The sequence below is a fragment of the Muscardinus avellanarius genome, assembly GCF_963383645.1.
Source record: "Muscardinus avellanarius genome assembly, chromosome: 15".
Lineage (NCBI taxonomy): Eukaryota > Metazoa > Chordata > Mammalia > Rodentia > Gliridae > Muscardinus > Muscardinus avellanarius.
Window position 1 is genome coordinate 31,952,110 of NC_137801.1, and position 14,780 is coordinate 31,966,889.

At 37.3% G+C, this 14,780-nt stretch overlaps 1 protein-coding gene across 2 annotated transcripts in view; it reads right to left on the reverse strand.

The window, feature by feature from the left end:
• The window catches only part of ATL2 (atlastin GTPase 2), a gene marked incomplete at both ends in the record, with an annotated part of 59,490 nt that overhangs the window by 24,476 nt on the left and 20,234 nt on the right, over positions 1-14,780 (reverse strand). For both annotated transcript variants that reach the window (XM_080710974.1, XM_080710973.1), the window contains one exon: positions 5,866-6,110. In XM_080710974.1, coding sequence (XP_080567100.1) covers positions 5,866-6,110 — 245 coding nt within the window. The remainder of the gene's footprint in view (positions 1-5,865; positions 6,111-14,780) is intronic.

Sequence of the window (14,780 nt, forward strand, 5' to 3'; positions counted from 1 at the left end):
ATAACATGGGTAAATCTCTTGGGCTTAATGTTGAATTAAAGAAACCAGACATAAAGTATACATACTTTTATTACATTTATGTGAAGCTACAGAACAAGCAAAACTAATATAAGTAGCCCTTGATATCTGGAGAGAGTGATGACTAACCAGGAGGGAAAATGATGTTGTCTGCAGACAGGAAGCACACTGTCTTTCCGTGAGAAGCAATGATTGCTAAGGCTTACATTTATTGCATGTAAGTTACAACACAATACAAAGTAAGGTGACCTTAGAAGAAACACTTTTTAAATTTTGCTCTTCCTCCAAATACATTTCTTTCTTGAAAAAGAACATGAAACTAACACAATTTTCTTTCTGCAATTTACACGTTTCCCATAGGTTTTGTATCTCAGAAATCAAGTTCAGCACCCACAGGGCTTATTCTCATGTGGTTTTGGCAAGTTATGTATACTGACTCAGTGATCCTTGAAGTAGTTCTTACTCTTGATATCTGGCAGAAGATCTGGGAGCAGCTCTTTAAACAGTGAAGAATAAAAACTATATAAATGATAGTTTTCCTTAAAATGCCTTCTGTAAAAATGTTATAGATGAGTCAAGTTCTTACACACCAAAAAGAGCAAAAACCCTTATATTTGTTTTGCTTAGATACCAGTGGGCAGCAAGAAAAGTTAGATTTGCACTAGCAGGTGCCCTGTCAGTCTCTTTCAACTTCTGAAGTGAACAGTGAAAAGCAAACATTTACAAGCTGGGCGTGGTGGCGACACTTGTAATCCCAGCATTCGGGAGGCTGAGACTGGAGGGAGGATCACAGTTAGCAAGGCGCTTCACAACTCATTGAGACTCTGTTTCAAAAATAAAAAAAAGACAGCCGGGCGTGGTGGCGCACACTTGTAATTCCAGCATTTGGGAGGCTGAGGCCAGAGGATCGCGGTTCGCAGACAGCCTCAGCTACTTAGTGAGGCCCTCTGCAACTCAGTGAGACCTGGTTTCAAAATAAACAATAAAAAATAGGGCAGGGGCTGTAGCTCGGAGGTCAAATGCCCCTGGGTTCCATCCCCAGACCCGTAAAAAAATAAATAAATAAAAAAAGACTAAAAATGGGGCTAGGGTATAACTCGGAGGTAGAATGCCCCTGGGTTCCATTCCCAGTACCACAAAAAAAAAAAAAAAAAAAAAAGCAAACATCTACAAAAGAACAATTCAGTGTAGAAACATCCTATAAAGAATCTATAGGTTGAAACAACTAATGTCACTACTTAACTGAGTATAATAATACCTATTAAATGCTTCATAATCAAGAGTACCTAGAAGTCAGTAAATAAATACTCAAAAATAGCAAAAACTCCAAAACTGTTACCGAAGCATACATCATCATCCATGAAGAACTCTTGACAAAAATGAGCAAAATTGAATCTGACCAAGTCTTTAGAGTCAACAATTTACAGAAAACTCATAGAAAAATAAAAGTAAAACTACATCAAGAGGATAAAGCCAACAGATCTGAATAAGAAGCTCTCAAAGATCAATAATCACTCTCTTCAACAAATAAATTGCCAAGAAAAAAAAGAATATAAAACACTTTAAGAAACTGTCATAATGCAGATCTCATCTGGTTGCATTCAAACTGATAAATAACAAAGCATCTAAATCAACTCGAAAATTGAGTAGTTATATTTCATAAAATAAAAAAATTATTAATTTTTACTGTATGGTATTAATGTAATATCCAACAAAAAAGTCCTAATCTTTAAGAGTTATTGAAGTATTTACAAATAAAATTACATTGTATACCTGCCATTTATTTCAAAACAATATATTATAAGGTGTGGGGCAGCAGTTGAAGTGCAGATGAAATGAGATTGAAGAGCTAGTGATTACAAATAAGGACATTCATTATACTACTGTCTACATATGTTTAGAATACTTTATGCTAAAGTTTTTAAAAGAAAAAAAAGTGATATAAGGCAGAAGCAACTGTTTTATAGAATTAAAAATCATTACCCACCGGGCATGGTGGCGCACATTTGTAATCCCAGCACTTGGGAGGCTGAGACAAGAGCTTCGCACAGGTTCAAAGCCAGCCTCAGCTACTTAGTGAGGCTCTCAGCAACTTAGTGAGACCCTGTTTCCAAAGAAAATATAAAATAGGTCTGGGAGTAAAGCCCGAAGGTAGAAAAGCCCCTGCAGGTTTAACCCCCAGTACCACACACAAAAAAAAAAATCATTACCCAAGAAGAGTTCAATAACAACTATCACTCTTAATGTTAATATACTAAGCATTGCATTGTCTGATATACATTATATAATTCAATTCTACTACATTAACTTTTTAGTTTTGTTAACTGACTTCTAGAATTAAAACTACTTTGACAGTTGCCAAGGTGACAAATTGATCAGCACTTTTCTTTTCCTTTTTTTTTTTTTTTTTTTGATGGTACTGGGGATGGAACCCTTCTACCTCCAGGCTACACTCCCAGACCTAGTATATATTTTTATTTGGAAACAGGGTCTCTTAAGGCAGGGAGCCACCATGCCTGGCTCTGATGAGCATTTTTCTAATTTCTATTAACGCTGGAATAATCCACTTATATGTCACTTATAAAAATAAGCTGACACTCTAGATGAAAAAGGAAATACTATAAAGGAGCAAACAAGACAACCTAAAGGAGGAGAAAGCGGGGGTGGGGAGAGGGAAATCTCTAAAACACACAATGTACTTAAACATATCGAAATCAACCACTAAGCCAAGCAAGGGAAGGAGGGATGGGGAGGGAATGGGGTGGGAATTGGGTAGGGGTTAAATCAGTGATGTGTACATGAATGTAAACACAAGTTTTTTACCCCAATATGATGTATGAATATAATGCACCAATAAAAAAATTAAAAATTAAAAATAAAACTTAAACCTAAAAAAAAAAGCTGACAGCCAGAAGTGGTAACACACGCCAATAATCCAAGTACTTGAAAAGGCTTAGGCTCCACACAGCAACTAAGACCTTGTTTCAAAATAAAAAGTAAAATAGGGCTGGTAGTGTAGCTCAGAGGTAGAATGCCTTTGGGATCAATCCCCAGCATCACAAAAAAAAAAAAAAAAAAAAAAAATGCAGAGCTGGGATGTAGCTCAGTGGCAAAGTGCTTATCTCATCTTACAAGGGCACCATCCTAGGTTTGATTCCCAGTTATAAAAGAGACAAAAAAAAAAAAAGTTAAGCTAAGAACACACACACACACACATACACACATACATGTATATGAGATAGCTATTAGCATATCAATGGGTAAATAAAATGTAGTATAATATACAGAACACTAAAGCAACAAAAATAATGAGGTATCCACACAAAACACACAAAACATGGGTATATCTCAGTTATAATGTTAACAAAACAAGCCAAACCTCTACAGTACAGTTTTGTTTATGTGCAAGGGAAATAAACCTTTCATCTCAGGGATAGCTACTAAGAGGGAACACAAAGCTACATCCACTGCTTTTTATTTTTTATTTTGAAACAGGGTTTTGCTAAGCTACTAAGCTTCTTTCAGCTGGCATACCACCTTTATAGACATATAGGTTAAGGAAATGAATCCAAAACTATCACTGTTATTTTTCCTTCTTTACTTATGCCTCAAAAGTAAATCAGCATATCATCCCTAAATCAGACACTGTCTAATGAATTTTTGATTAACAGAATAAGGTGACATATCAGGAATTCTACAGGTACCTTGCACAGTTAATAAAGACATTTCAACTCAGAAGCCACTAAACTGCTGTATATCCTTCCTCAGGACAGCATAACTTTCCATGGCTCCAGGTCCTCCTCCAAGGAAGGGCGAGTTCTAAATAGTTCCACAATTGCGAATACATGACAAATGTGGGCTGTTACTCCCCCTCTGAACAGTCACTAACTGACCAGAGATGGAATCAGAAATTGCACCTGAGGTGAAACTTATCATTCCTAGATAAGCAATCTAAGCTTCTTTCCCCTTCTAACACTGTACTTACTATCTGTGACCTACTTGGAATCAAATATATTGGCAGTAAACAGCTCAGACACAGAGAGATTCAATGTACCTAAGTTAAAGAGTTAAGAGGGCCTCAAAAGAAAAATTCTTTATTATCTTTAAATTTAAAAAAATTTTTAAATGGAACTATTTATGCCCTGTCTTCCTGTCTTCTTTCTTTCTTTTTTCAAATGGGGGATACTGGATATTGAACCCAGATGCACTTTACCTCCAAGCTACACACCTGGCCCCTTTTACTTTTTACTTTGAAACAAGGTCTAAGTTGCTGAGGGTCTTGATAAGTGGCTGAGGCTAGCCTCAAACTTGAGATTCTCCTATCATAGCCTTCCAAATACTAGGATTACAGCATGCTACATGATGCCTGGCTTATACATTTTTCTATTTCAGATATAAAACTCTGTATAATAACCAAATCTAAGTGGAAAAACTTGAAAATAACATTTATTAATTTCCTAAACATGTATAATACTGTTCATTAATATGAAATATATTCTTGATACTTGCACATACCCAAAAATGCCTAAAGAGAATTCTACGAAAACAAATTTACAGAAAAAAATTCCTTCCTGGAAAACCAAGCACAAATATTTACTTATTTCAAAGTAGATACATACTCAGATACATACAGAACTTATAAAAGTAAGCATTCAGACAGGTGTTTAAATAATTATGTAATTCGCCGGACGTGGTGGCGCACGCTTGTAATCCCCCGTGCTTGGGAGGCGGAGACAGGAGGATTGTGCTGGCTTAAGAGACCCTGTTTCCAAATAAAAAAATATAAAATAGGCCTGGGAGTGTAGCCTGAGGTAGAAGGGTTTCCAGGAACCCCAGTACCACCAAAAAAAAAAAAATAATAATAATTCTTTTAAGGTGTTATTTTTAGTGGATTTTAATGTCAAAAATCCCTATAAAGCCAATTCCCTAGGTGCTCCACCCCAAAATTTCCAATTTCTTCTTCCAGGTCCCTATCAAACTTTCATCCCCTCAGCCCAACTTCTGGCTGTTAGAAAAACATTCTGATTCAAGTGTGTGAGTTTGTTTTTCTTTTCTTCAGGGAAGAAAGTCAAAGTCAGAAGAAAAAAGTAACAAAAGCATACAGGGAGAGGGAGATCCATCCAACAAAACAGACACAAAGTGCCTAGTAAACGCAGTTGTGATGGCCAATGGAGGTGTGATAATCAAGATAAGGCCCATCCCCACAGACAGCAAACTTGCCAAAAACATAAGCAACTGAAATAATCAATAAATCATATGACCAGTATCATGAGAATTAGAAGATATAATAAACTTAGAAGTCAAGGATAGCCTCTTGAGGTATAGACCAGAAATACAGCAAGATTTGAAAAATAGCATGACATAATCAAGAAAGCCAAAAAGTATAGTGTACTTACAAATGGGTGCAAGCCATAGGCTCAGATATCATGGAAGGCCATGGAAACCACTCTAAGGAACTGGACTTTATCTCAAAAAGTAAGTCATTAAAAGTAACTTTTACAAAGTCACTCTCTCATGGTAAAGATGGTCAAGAAAGGAAATATGCGAGAAAATTACAAGAAGGGAAAGCAGATAAACAGTAATTCAGAGACTTTCAGGGTATATTCAGATACCTTGAACTAAAGCTGCCATGCACAGAACACAGAGGCTCAGTCATATGCACCAATATGTCTAAAGGACTTATAAAGATGAAAAATCAAGAGTTCAAACAAACATACATATCTTAATAGGAGGCTTATTAAAGAACTATGTAAAATTAAAGATATAATTTTTGGTTTCTGTCTTTTTTAAAGAGTTGATTAGCAATTTTTTGTTTGAATTGGGTTTAATTTAAAAGACACTATTCACCTTGTTATACATATATCTAAGCATGAAGTCCAGTAGAAATGATTTCCCTTTACGAAAAGCTCCTGCCACAGATACCACAACTATGTTAAGATCCCGTATGTGCTCCTGTAGCAGTATCTGCTCCAAAGCTTCTTCATCAAGCTCAAAGTTATGGTCATCTTCATGAGCAAGAACAATCTGTACTGGACATGGTTTCTTCATAACCTCATCAGAGTTTACTAGGTCATCATCTTCATAATCCTCTCCTAAAATATAAAAAAGAAAGAAATGTATTACTTTAATCCCTGCATTACACTTTTTTTTCTTAAGGACCAAAATTAAAGTAAAATTTCAAATCCAATCTCCCAGATCATTTGAGAATAAATACAAAAAGTGATGTTTAGTACTTGTGGATTCCTCATGCCCTCTATAACAGTACAAAGAATACCAGCCAGACTTCTCACTAGAGCATTACATCATTCTGCAAAAACCGTTTGCTACTGTATACAGCAAGAAGCTAAACAAAGAAGGAAAATCAATTTTGCCTGGCACTACAGATTCCAATATCCCTGCAGGTATTACCTGGAAAATTACTCCACATTACAAAACTTAAAACATATATATAAGCTGAGTGTGGAGGTGCACACTTGTAATCCCAGTTCTTGGGAGGTTTGAGGCCAGCCTCAGCAACTTAGGGAGACCTGTTTCCAAATAAGAAATAAATTAGGGCTGGGGGTATAACTAACTGGAGGTAGGATGCCTCTGGGTCCAGTCCTCAGTATCACAAAAAGAAAAAAGAAAAATAAGATTGTGAGTGAATGTTGTTTTTCTTCTGGTTCTAGAACTTAAAGAGCCAAGTAAGAGTCCTAAGAAAATGACATGATAAAGCTAAGTCTCTAATTTAGGCTGAGGATATAAGTTCAGCGATACTGTACTTGCCTAGCACTTAAAAGGCCTTAGGTTTAGGCCGGGCGTGGTGGCACACGCTTGTAATCCCTGCGCTTGGGAAGGAGGAGACAGGAGGATCGCGCAGGTTCGAAGTCAGCTGCACTGTCTTAAGAGACCCTGTTTCAAAATAAAAAGTATAAAATAGGTCTGGGAGTGTAGCCCGGAGGGAGAAGGGCTTCCAGGAACCCCAGTACCACCACCAAAAACAAACAAAAAAAAAAGCCTTAGGTTCAATATACAGTATTTTTTTTTAAAGTAACCTAATAGTATAGCCTCCCTTATCAAAGCAAAGCCCAGGATTAATGTTTTAGTGGAGAAGAGTCAGTGAAATGCTAGCGTTTAATCTCTCACTGGGGATCTTTCTCATCAAACACTAGTCACCTCTTCAAGAATGTAGGTCCCCAAAACAACCATACATACCCTTCCTTTGTTCAACACAACATGGCAGAATAAGGTAGCCTTAGTAGAAAGAACTTTTCTAAATAATTATGAAAAAATAACCACAGGAAATATAAACAGCTGAAACAAATGTCTAAAGTTTTAGGATTCTGTTCTTTAAGAAAAACACCTGTAGCTTCAAAGGACAGGCACCTCATCTGGCTTTCCTCTCTACCAACTCTTAGACCCCATGTAGCAGTAAGTTACTCCATGGACCTTATCCTCTCCCACATGAAAATGTGTATGAGCCCCTCCCCTTGAACCTGTCTACTAAATGTATTCAATGCAATAACTTTCCTCTCTCAAGAGAAAATAAGACCACCAGGTAGTGGCACATTATTAGTCAACAGTGCAACAATATATTCTCCATATAAGCTCTATTCACAGAGAAAACGAATATACCTACATTAATGGATTTTTAATCTTTTTACAGCAAGAGACACCTCGTGTATCTGATTTGCAAGGACTATTACAGTCTTTTCCCCACATCACAAGGCACCTTTAACCAGCAAAGTCAACATTACTGTTTGTTTCAAAATGTGCCGCAAACAGTAACAATGCATTACAGAGAGGAAGCAACTTCAAATGAGAATTTTGAGAAGTAAAAGCAATTAATATTCAAAAGAAGATATTACCACTGCCTGTTTCAATGGCACACACCTATAGCCAGATATGCTATTTACATACACAAAGAGTGAAGTTTCCAAGAAAGGTACAACACAGTTAATATACCATTAGGAAAATCCAGGGAAGTAATAAAGCAGTATACAAGTTGTGATAAAAAGCTTTCAAGATCAGTCAGTGTTTTAGACCATAAGCTACAAGGCAGAACTGCCCAGGTGCATGTCACAACTCCGCCTGTTTTCTCATCTGTAAAATGGGGATCACGACAGCCCTACTTCATAAGGTTGTCTTCAGGGTTAGAAAATTGAAATGTGCATGGTACACAGTGGGCCTATAGGTGTTGCTATTAATGCTGCAGTAGTTTTAAAATAACCAATCCAACAGGAGAACATTTTATTTACTGTGAAAATCCAAAACACTAGAGTGATTTTCAACTGACCAGTGGCCATGTACTAACACACCACATATCTACTTGCTCAGGCACAAATCTGGAGACTTTTCCTGACACATCCTTTCCTCACCACTAAACCTAATCAATAACCATGTCCTTACCCTTATCATATCTGAATTCCTACTAATATCATCCCTAATCCCATCATTACCACTGTGTCTCACGCAGACTGTGGTTATCTATTCTTCCCTTACTAATGACTGCTCTCTTCCCCAAAACCAACCCAAACCAAGAAGTGAATAATAAAACCAAATGTAAACTGGATCAAGTTGCTCTCTTTCTTAATCACTATTCTGGGGCACTATCAATTAAAATCTATTTATCCCTTATATGATCCTGTATATCCTGTCAATTTCTCTACCCTGATTTTGTGCTAGTCTCCCCTCTTAAAACCATTCTAAGGCCAGCACCGTTGTAATCCCAGTACTTGGGAGGTTGAGACCGGAGTATTGCAGGTTTGAGGCCAGCCTCAGCAACTCAGTGACACTCTCAGCAACTTAGCAATACTGTTTGAAAATATAATATGAAATTAAGTTGGGGATGTACCTTGAAGGAAGAATACCTCTGGGTTCCATCTCTAGTAAAACACACACACACAGAGGAAAAAAACAACACTATGCTAGCCTCTTCAGATCTTTACATTATTAAGCTTTTCCTAGACTCAGACTTACTTAGGATATTCCTCTGCCTGAAATGCTTTTTCCCCCATCACTCCCCTAATCAATTCATATGTATTCCTTATCTCTCAGCTTAAATGTCATTTCCCAAGAACAAAATTCTTCCCCTAGGTGCCTTTAATTATAATCTGTCATTTTAATGTTTATGTAAGCACATATTTTTTATGTCTCCCTTTCTCCAGTGCCAAACCACTGCTTTAAAATATCACTTACTCAGGAGTCTTATAAACACCCTTTACTATTTTATAAGCAAAATGTGATAAATTTGTTTGGGGAAATACCTCTAGCAAATCAAGAGTAGTATGTATCCTTTTCACAAAATTACAACAAAAAATATGAAGTTCTACCAAATAAGCACTTTAAGTTAAAAAGAACTCAGCTGGGCGTGGTGGCACAAGCTTGTAATCCCAGCATTTGGGAAGCTGAGACAGGAAGATTGTGGTTTGCAGACAGCCTCAGCTACTACTTAGTGAGGCCCTTTGCAACTCGGTAAGACCCTGTTTCCAAATAAAGGATAAAAAATAGGGCTGGGGGTGTAGCTCAGAGGTAGAATGCCCCTGGGTTCCCTCCCCAGTACTGCAAAAAAAAAAAAATTCAAAATTAACAAGTAATCAGGCCTCCTGGTGCAGGCTTGTCATCCCAGTATGTGGGAGGTAGAGACTAGCCTCAACAACTTAGCCCTGTTTCAAAATAAAAAGGGGCTGAGGATGTAGCTCAGAGGTAGAATACTCCTGGGCTTATCTCCAGTACCAAAATAAAAATTAATAAGTACTAAAACACTGCAATGGCCAATTTTATGGATTGGTAATTTTTTAAAAACCAACAAATAGTTTTGTTCTTAAAGCATTAGTTGTTTTGCTTTTTGTTCACTGAAAAAAATACTATGAAAGAAACTATTAACTTGACATTTCATCTAGATTAAATGGCTAGCCGGGCGTGGTGGCGCACGCTTGTAATCCCCGCACTTGGGAGGTGGAGACAGGAGGATCGCGCACGCAGGTTGGAAGCCAGCTGTGCTGGCTTAAGAGACCCTGTTTCCAAAAATAAAAATAAAAATAAAAAAGCATAAAAAAATTAGGTCTGGGAGTGTAGCCCAGAGGTAGAAGGGCTTCCAGGAACCCCAGTACCACCCAAATAAATAAATAAATAAATAAATAAATGGCTATAGTTACATGTGACTAGGTTTCTAAGTAGGGATGAAGATAGGAACCTCAGATATAGTCCCCAGATTTAAAGGCAAGTGTGGCAAAAATGTTTGAAAGGTATAATGGAGCATAACAATTAACCCCATGATTTCTCTACCAAATTTAGCATAAACACAGATAAAATATTTCATTAAACACTGATAAAGAGAACTGAATAAAAGGGAATTGTGTGTAAATTTCATTAGAATACCTGTAAATATTAGCATTGGGTGATTAATCCACTGACCTACAATTTTAAGTGGAAATTAAACCTGTGTATAAAATAGTGACACTTCCACTTCCATATGCCAAAATACTAGAACAAGTATATTTCTTCCCACATTTTCCTGATTAAGTTTCAAGTAAGTTCTCCCTACTCCAGTCTCAACGTAGGGCTTTCAAGGTCAAAGCTGAAAAATAGCTACAGATGATCTCCTGTTTTTGGAATCTCTCGACACTTTAGCACTAAATAAGGCCTACAAAAAGGCACCTGTCTCAGTAAAAAAGACCCATGGTTACCAGGGATAAGGGGAAGGGAAGGATAATAGGCAAACCACAAAGAATTTTTAAGGCAATGAACTATTTTCTATGACACTATAGTGGTGAATACCTGTCACTATACATTTGCCAAAACCCACTGATTATTCAACCCCAAAAGTGAACTCTAATGTAAACTATACTTTGGATGATTTTATATACACACACACACACACACACACACACACACACACACACACATAATTTTTTTTTTTTTTTTTTTGGTGGTACTGGGGTTCCTGGAAGCCCTTCTACCTCCGGGCTACACTCCCAGACCTATTTTTACATTTTTATTTGGAAACAGGGTCTCCTGAGCCAGCGCTCGCAACTGTCTTCGAACCTGCGCGATCCTCCTGTCTCTGCCTCCCAAGTGCAGGGATTACAAGCGTGCACCACCACTCCCGGCTTGGATGATAATAATCTATCAGAGAAGAATAATTAATTTTAACAAATGAGCTATTCTGGTACAAGATGCTGGCAATGGAGAAAGGGGAAGAGTATGGGAATCGTACCTGGCCAATTTAGTTACAAACCTAAAATGGCTCTAAATCTATTTAAAAAGACACCTGTCGCCGGGTGTGGTGGCACACGCTTGTAATCCCACCATCCGGGAGGCTGAAACAAGAGGATCATGGTTCGCGGACAGCTTCAGCTTCTTACTGAGGCCCTCTGCAACTTAGTGAGACCCGGTTTCAAAATAAAAGGGCAGGGGGTGTAGCTCAGAGGTCAAATGTCCCTAGGTTCCATCCCCAGACCCACAGGGGAAAAAAAGACACTTGTCTTTTTACTGCTTGACCAAACTTTATCTTAAATGTGCCAAATTCATATATTCAGCATGGAATCCAATAGCAAAAGTTACACTTTAGAACTGACCTACATCTGTCAACAAAATTAAAATTTATTTATAAGTTAAGGCAATTAAAAAGGTATTACAAATCTGCATTAAAATAAACTGTTACTGCTAGATTATATCAATCCAAAACTAAATTTACAGAAAGAAAATAAAGACTAGTTCACTTTTCAGAAGCTAAAGTAAATTTTAGGTTATTAATCACATTTCAAACACAAATTTGAAATGAATTTTAAAGTAACCTTAATTCAATCATTTACAAAAATCAGTAAAAAACTAGTATAAAAATTCAGTCTATTCAAGTCCATTTATAAAAATTAGTTATATGACAAAAGCAAAGAAATGTTTTAGAGCCCAGTTATTATACCTCAACATTTATATGCTCTAACCAAATGAAAATAGTATCTAAATATTCAAGTTTACTCTAGCACATATTTTTAAAGCCTTAAAGAAGGTACACCTATTTCTAGGAATTTACTATAACGGAATAAACAAAAAAGCTAAGAAAATGTACAAATTTACTAGAGTTAATTCTGGTAGTGACAATTAATGAGTATCAAAATTGGAAAGCCCTACCCAACTTTTAGTCATATACTGACATATTATGCTGCTTAAAAAACACATATGCACTCTTAAGAAATTAAGAGTACTTTTAAATCAGCATAAAAGTAGGAAAAGCTGGGCGTGGTGGCACACACTTGTAATCCCAGCTTTTGGGAGGCTGATGCTAGAGGATCACGGTTCGCGGACAGCCTTAACTATTTAGTGAGGCTCTGCAACTTAGTGAGACCCTGTTTCAAAACAAAGAATAAAAAATAGGGCAGGGGATGTAACTCGGAGGTCAAATGCCTCTGGGTTCCATCCCCAGACCCACAAAATAAATAAACAAACAAATAAATAAATAATTAAGTAGGAAAAAGGCAGATTACAAAATAGTACAAATCATCCCTAATTCTGTTTTGCTTTGTTTTAAAAAGTACAGGTAATTAGGGCCAGGGAAGATTGGATATCCCTAATTATTACAGCAACAGGTACCAGACCAGCCCTCTACCAAAAACAGTAATAAAATTAGACAAAACATATGAGATTTTTTTTTCAAGCACTGACAACATGTAGCATACAACAGTAATCCCTGAAGAGGAAACTCACATCCTCCCCAGTTCTTTAAATAGGAAATATTTCCTAATAATCACAGCATGAAGAACTAGTTCACAGCAAAGAAAGACCTGAGTTCAGGATTACTAAAACAGTAGGGATCTGTGTGGCAGGACAACAGGAGATAAATAAGCTATGCAGAGATGGGGTCCAGAAGTCCTTGACCAAGGGCAACAAGTTTCACAGGCACAGAGGAATATAACTCTATACTAAGCCAAGTTCTTCACAGGACAGCTACTATAGAGTTGAGAGAGAAATAGCCACCATAAGTCAAGCAATTCTGAGCCACTCTGGAGTTCTGCCCAGCCAGAGGAAAAGGTCTTACACATCAAGCTGAGACACTAGAGAGGTTGCATCTTAGAATGAAGGACCACGTCCTAGAATAAGGCCTTTTTAAGATACACCCAAAAAATGACTAAAACCAAGACTTGAAAAGATCTTATAGGGTAAACAGTTTGGAGATTTTGTACAGACAATTGGGGGGAGGAGTCTTCTAAGCTTTCTAAAGATTCACAGTAAGGAAGTATAAAGTCAAGCTTACACAAGGTTAAGATATACCAGTAACTGAACTGCTTGCCACAACAAAACCAGGTAACAGAATCAGAGTCTCTACAATGCATAGCATTTAATATTCTTTCCCCATGACTGGGGATGGAACCCAGGGGCATTCTACCTCTAAGCTACACCCCCAGTCCTATTTTTTATTCTTTACTTTGAAACAAGGTCTCACTGAATTGCAAAGGACCTCACTAAGTAGAAGAGGCTGGTTGCGAGCCTTGATCCCCCTGACTCAGCCTCCCAAATGCTGGGATTATAAGTGCGCACCACCACACCCAGCTAATATATTTTTACATAAATAGCACATAATAAATAGTATACTTTTTGTACTTTCTTCAAATTTTGAAACTTCTTTGCCTTATGATCCTTCAAAAAAAGGTAAATCAAAAGCTATACTTCAGCCAGGCGTGGTGGTCACTGCAGTTGGGAGCCGGAGACAGGAGGATCGCGCAGGTTCGAAGCCAGCCGGGCATACTGGCTTGAGAGACCCTGTTTCCAAATAAAAGAGTGTAAAACATAGGTCTAGGAGTGTAACCCGGAGATAGAAGGGTTTCCAGGAACCCCAGTACCACCAAAAAAAAAAAAAAAAGTTAGACTGCAGCCAGGCGTGGTGGTGCACACTTGTAATTCCAGCATTTGGGAGGACCAGACAGGAGGATCATGATTCACGGCCAGCCTCAGCTACTTGGTGAGGCCCTCTGCAACTCAGTGAGACCCTGTTTCAAAATAAAGTATTAAAAAAAAATAGGTCTGGGGTATAGCTCAAAGGTAAATGGCCCTGGGTTCCATTCCCAGTACACACACACACAGACACACACACACACACACACACACACACACACTCTCTCTCTCTCACAGTCAGATTACTTAAAAGTAAAAAAAAAAAAGTCACTCTAGAAAGCATAGCATTTTAAATCTACAAAAAATAAAATATAGTATGTGTTAACATCCAGGTTCAAACAATCACATTCATAAAGGACAGTTGTGAAAGACAAGAAAACATAATTGAAGCATAGATCTCTAGGTCAGCACAATTACCAATAATTTTTGTTAAATGTGACAGGTTGACTATTGACGTGGGAAAACTTGACAGAATAGGCATATCTGCAAAATGCAAGAGATTGGTAAAACGCTGAACCAAGGCAACAGTTTTTTAAACACTATCTATGGTCTATAAAATGCTTAAAACTGTATAGGCAAGCTATCAAAGGCATAAAGTTTTAGCACAAAAGACAGTATGAGAGGTTTAGGATGATAACTGGCAATGAAATTCAACAGGAAGTACCATTACAGATGTACCAAGGAATTTTTCAGTTAATGTTACCTAGAAGTTTAAGAAGAAATTACTACTTGAGATCACCATCAACAAAAGGGAATTTTTGAGAAAGTGAATGCATTAGTTAACCTTTAAGAAACAGTGCCAAGAAAAATATATATAGTGCATGGTTGCAGAGCAAACTTAACTGAATTGCTAAAACCTCAAAGGAATTCATCAAACTACTTTCAAAGTGAAA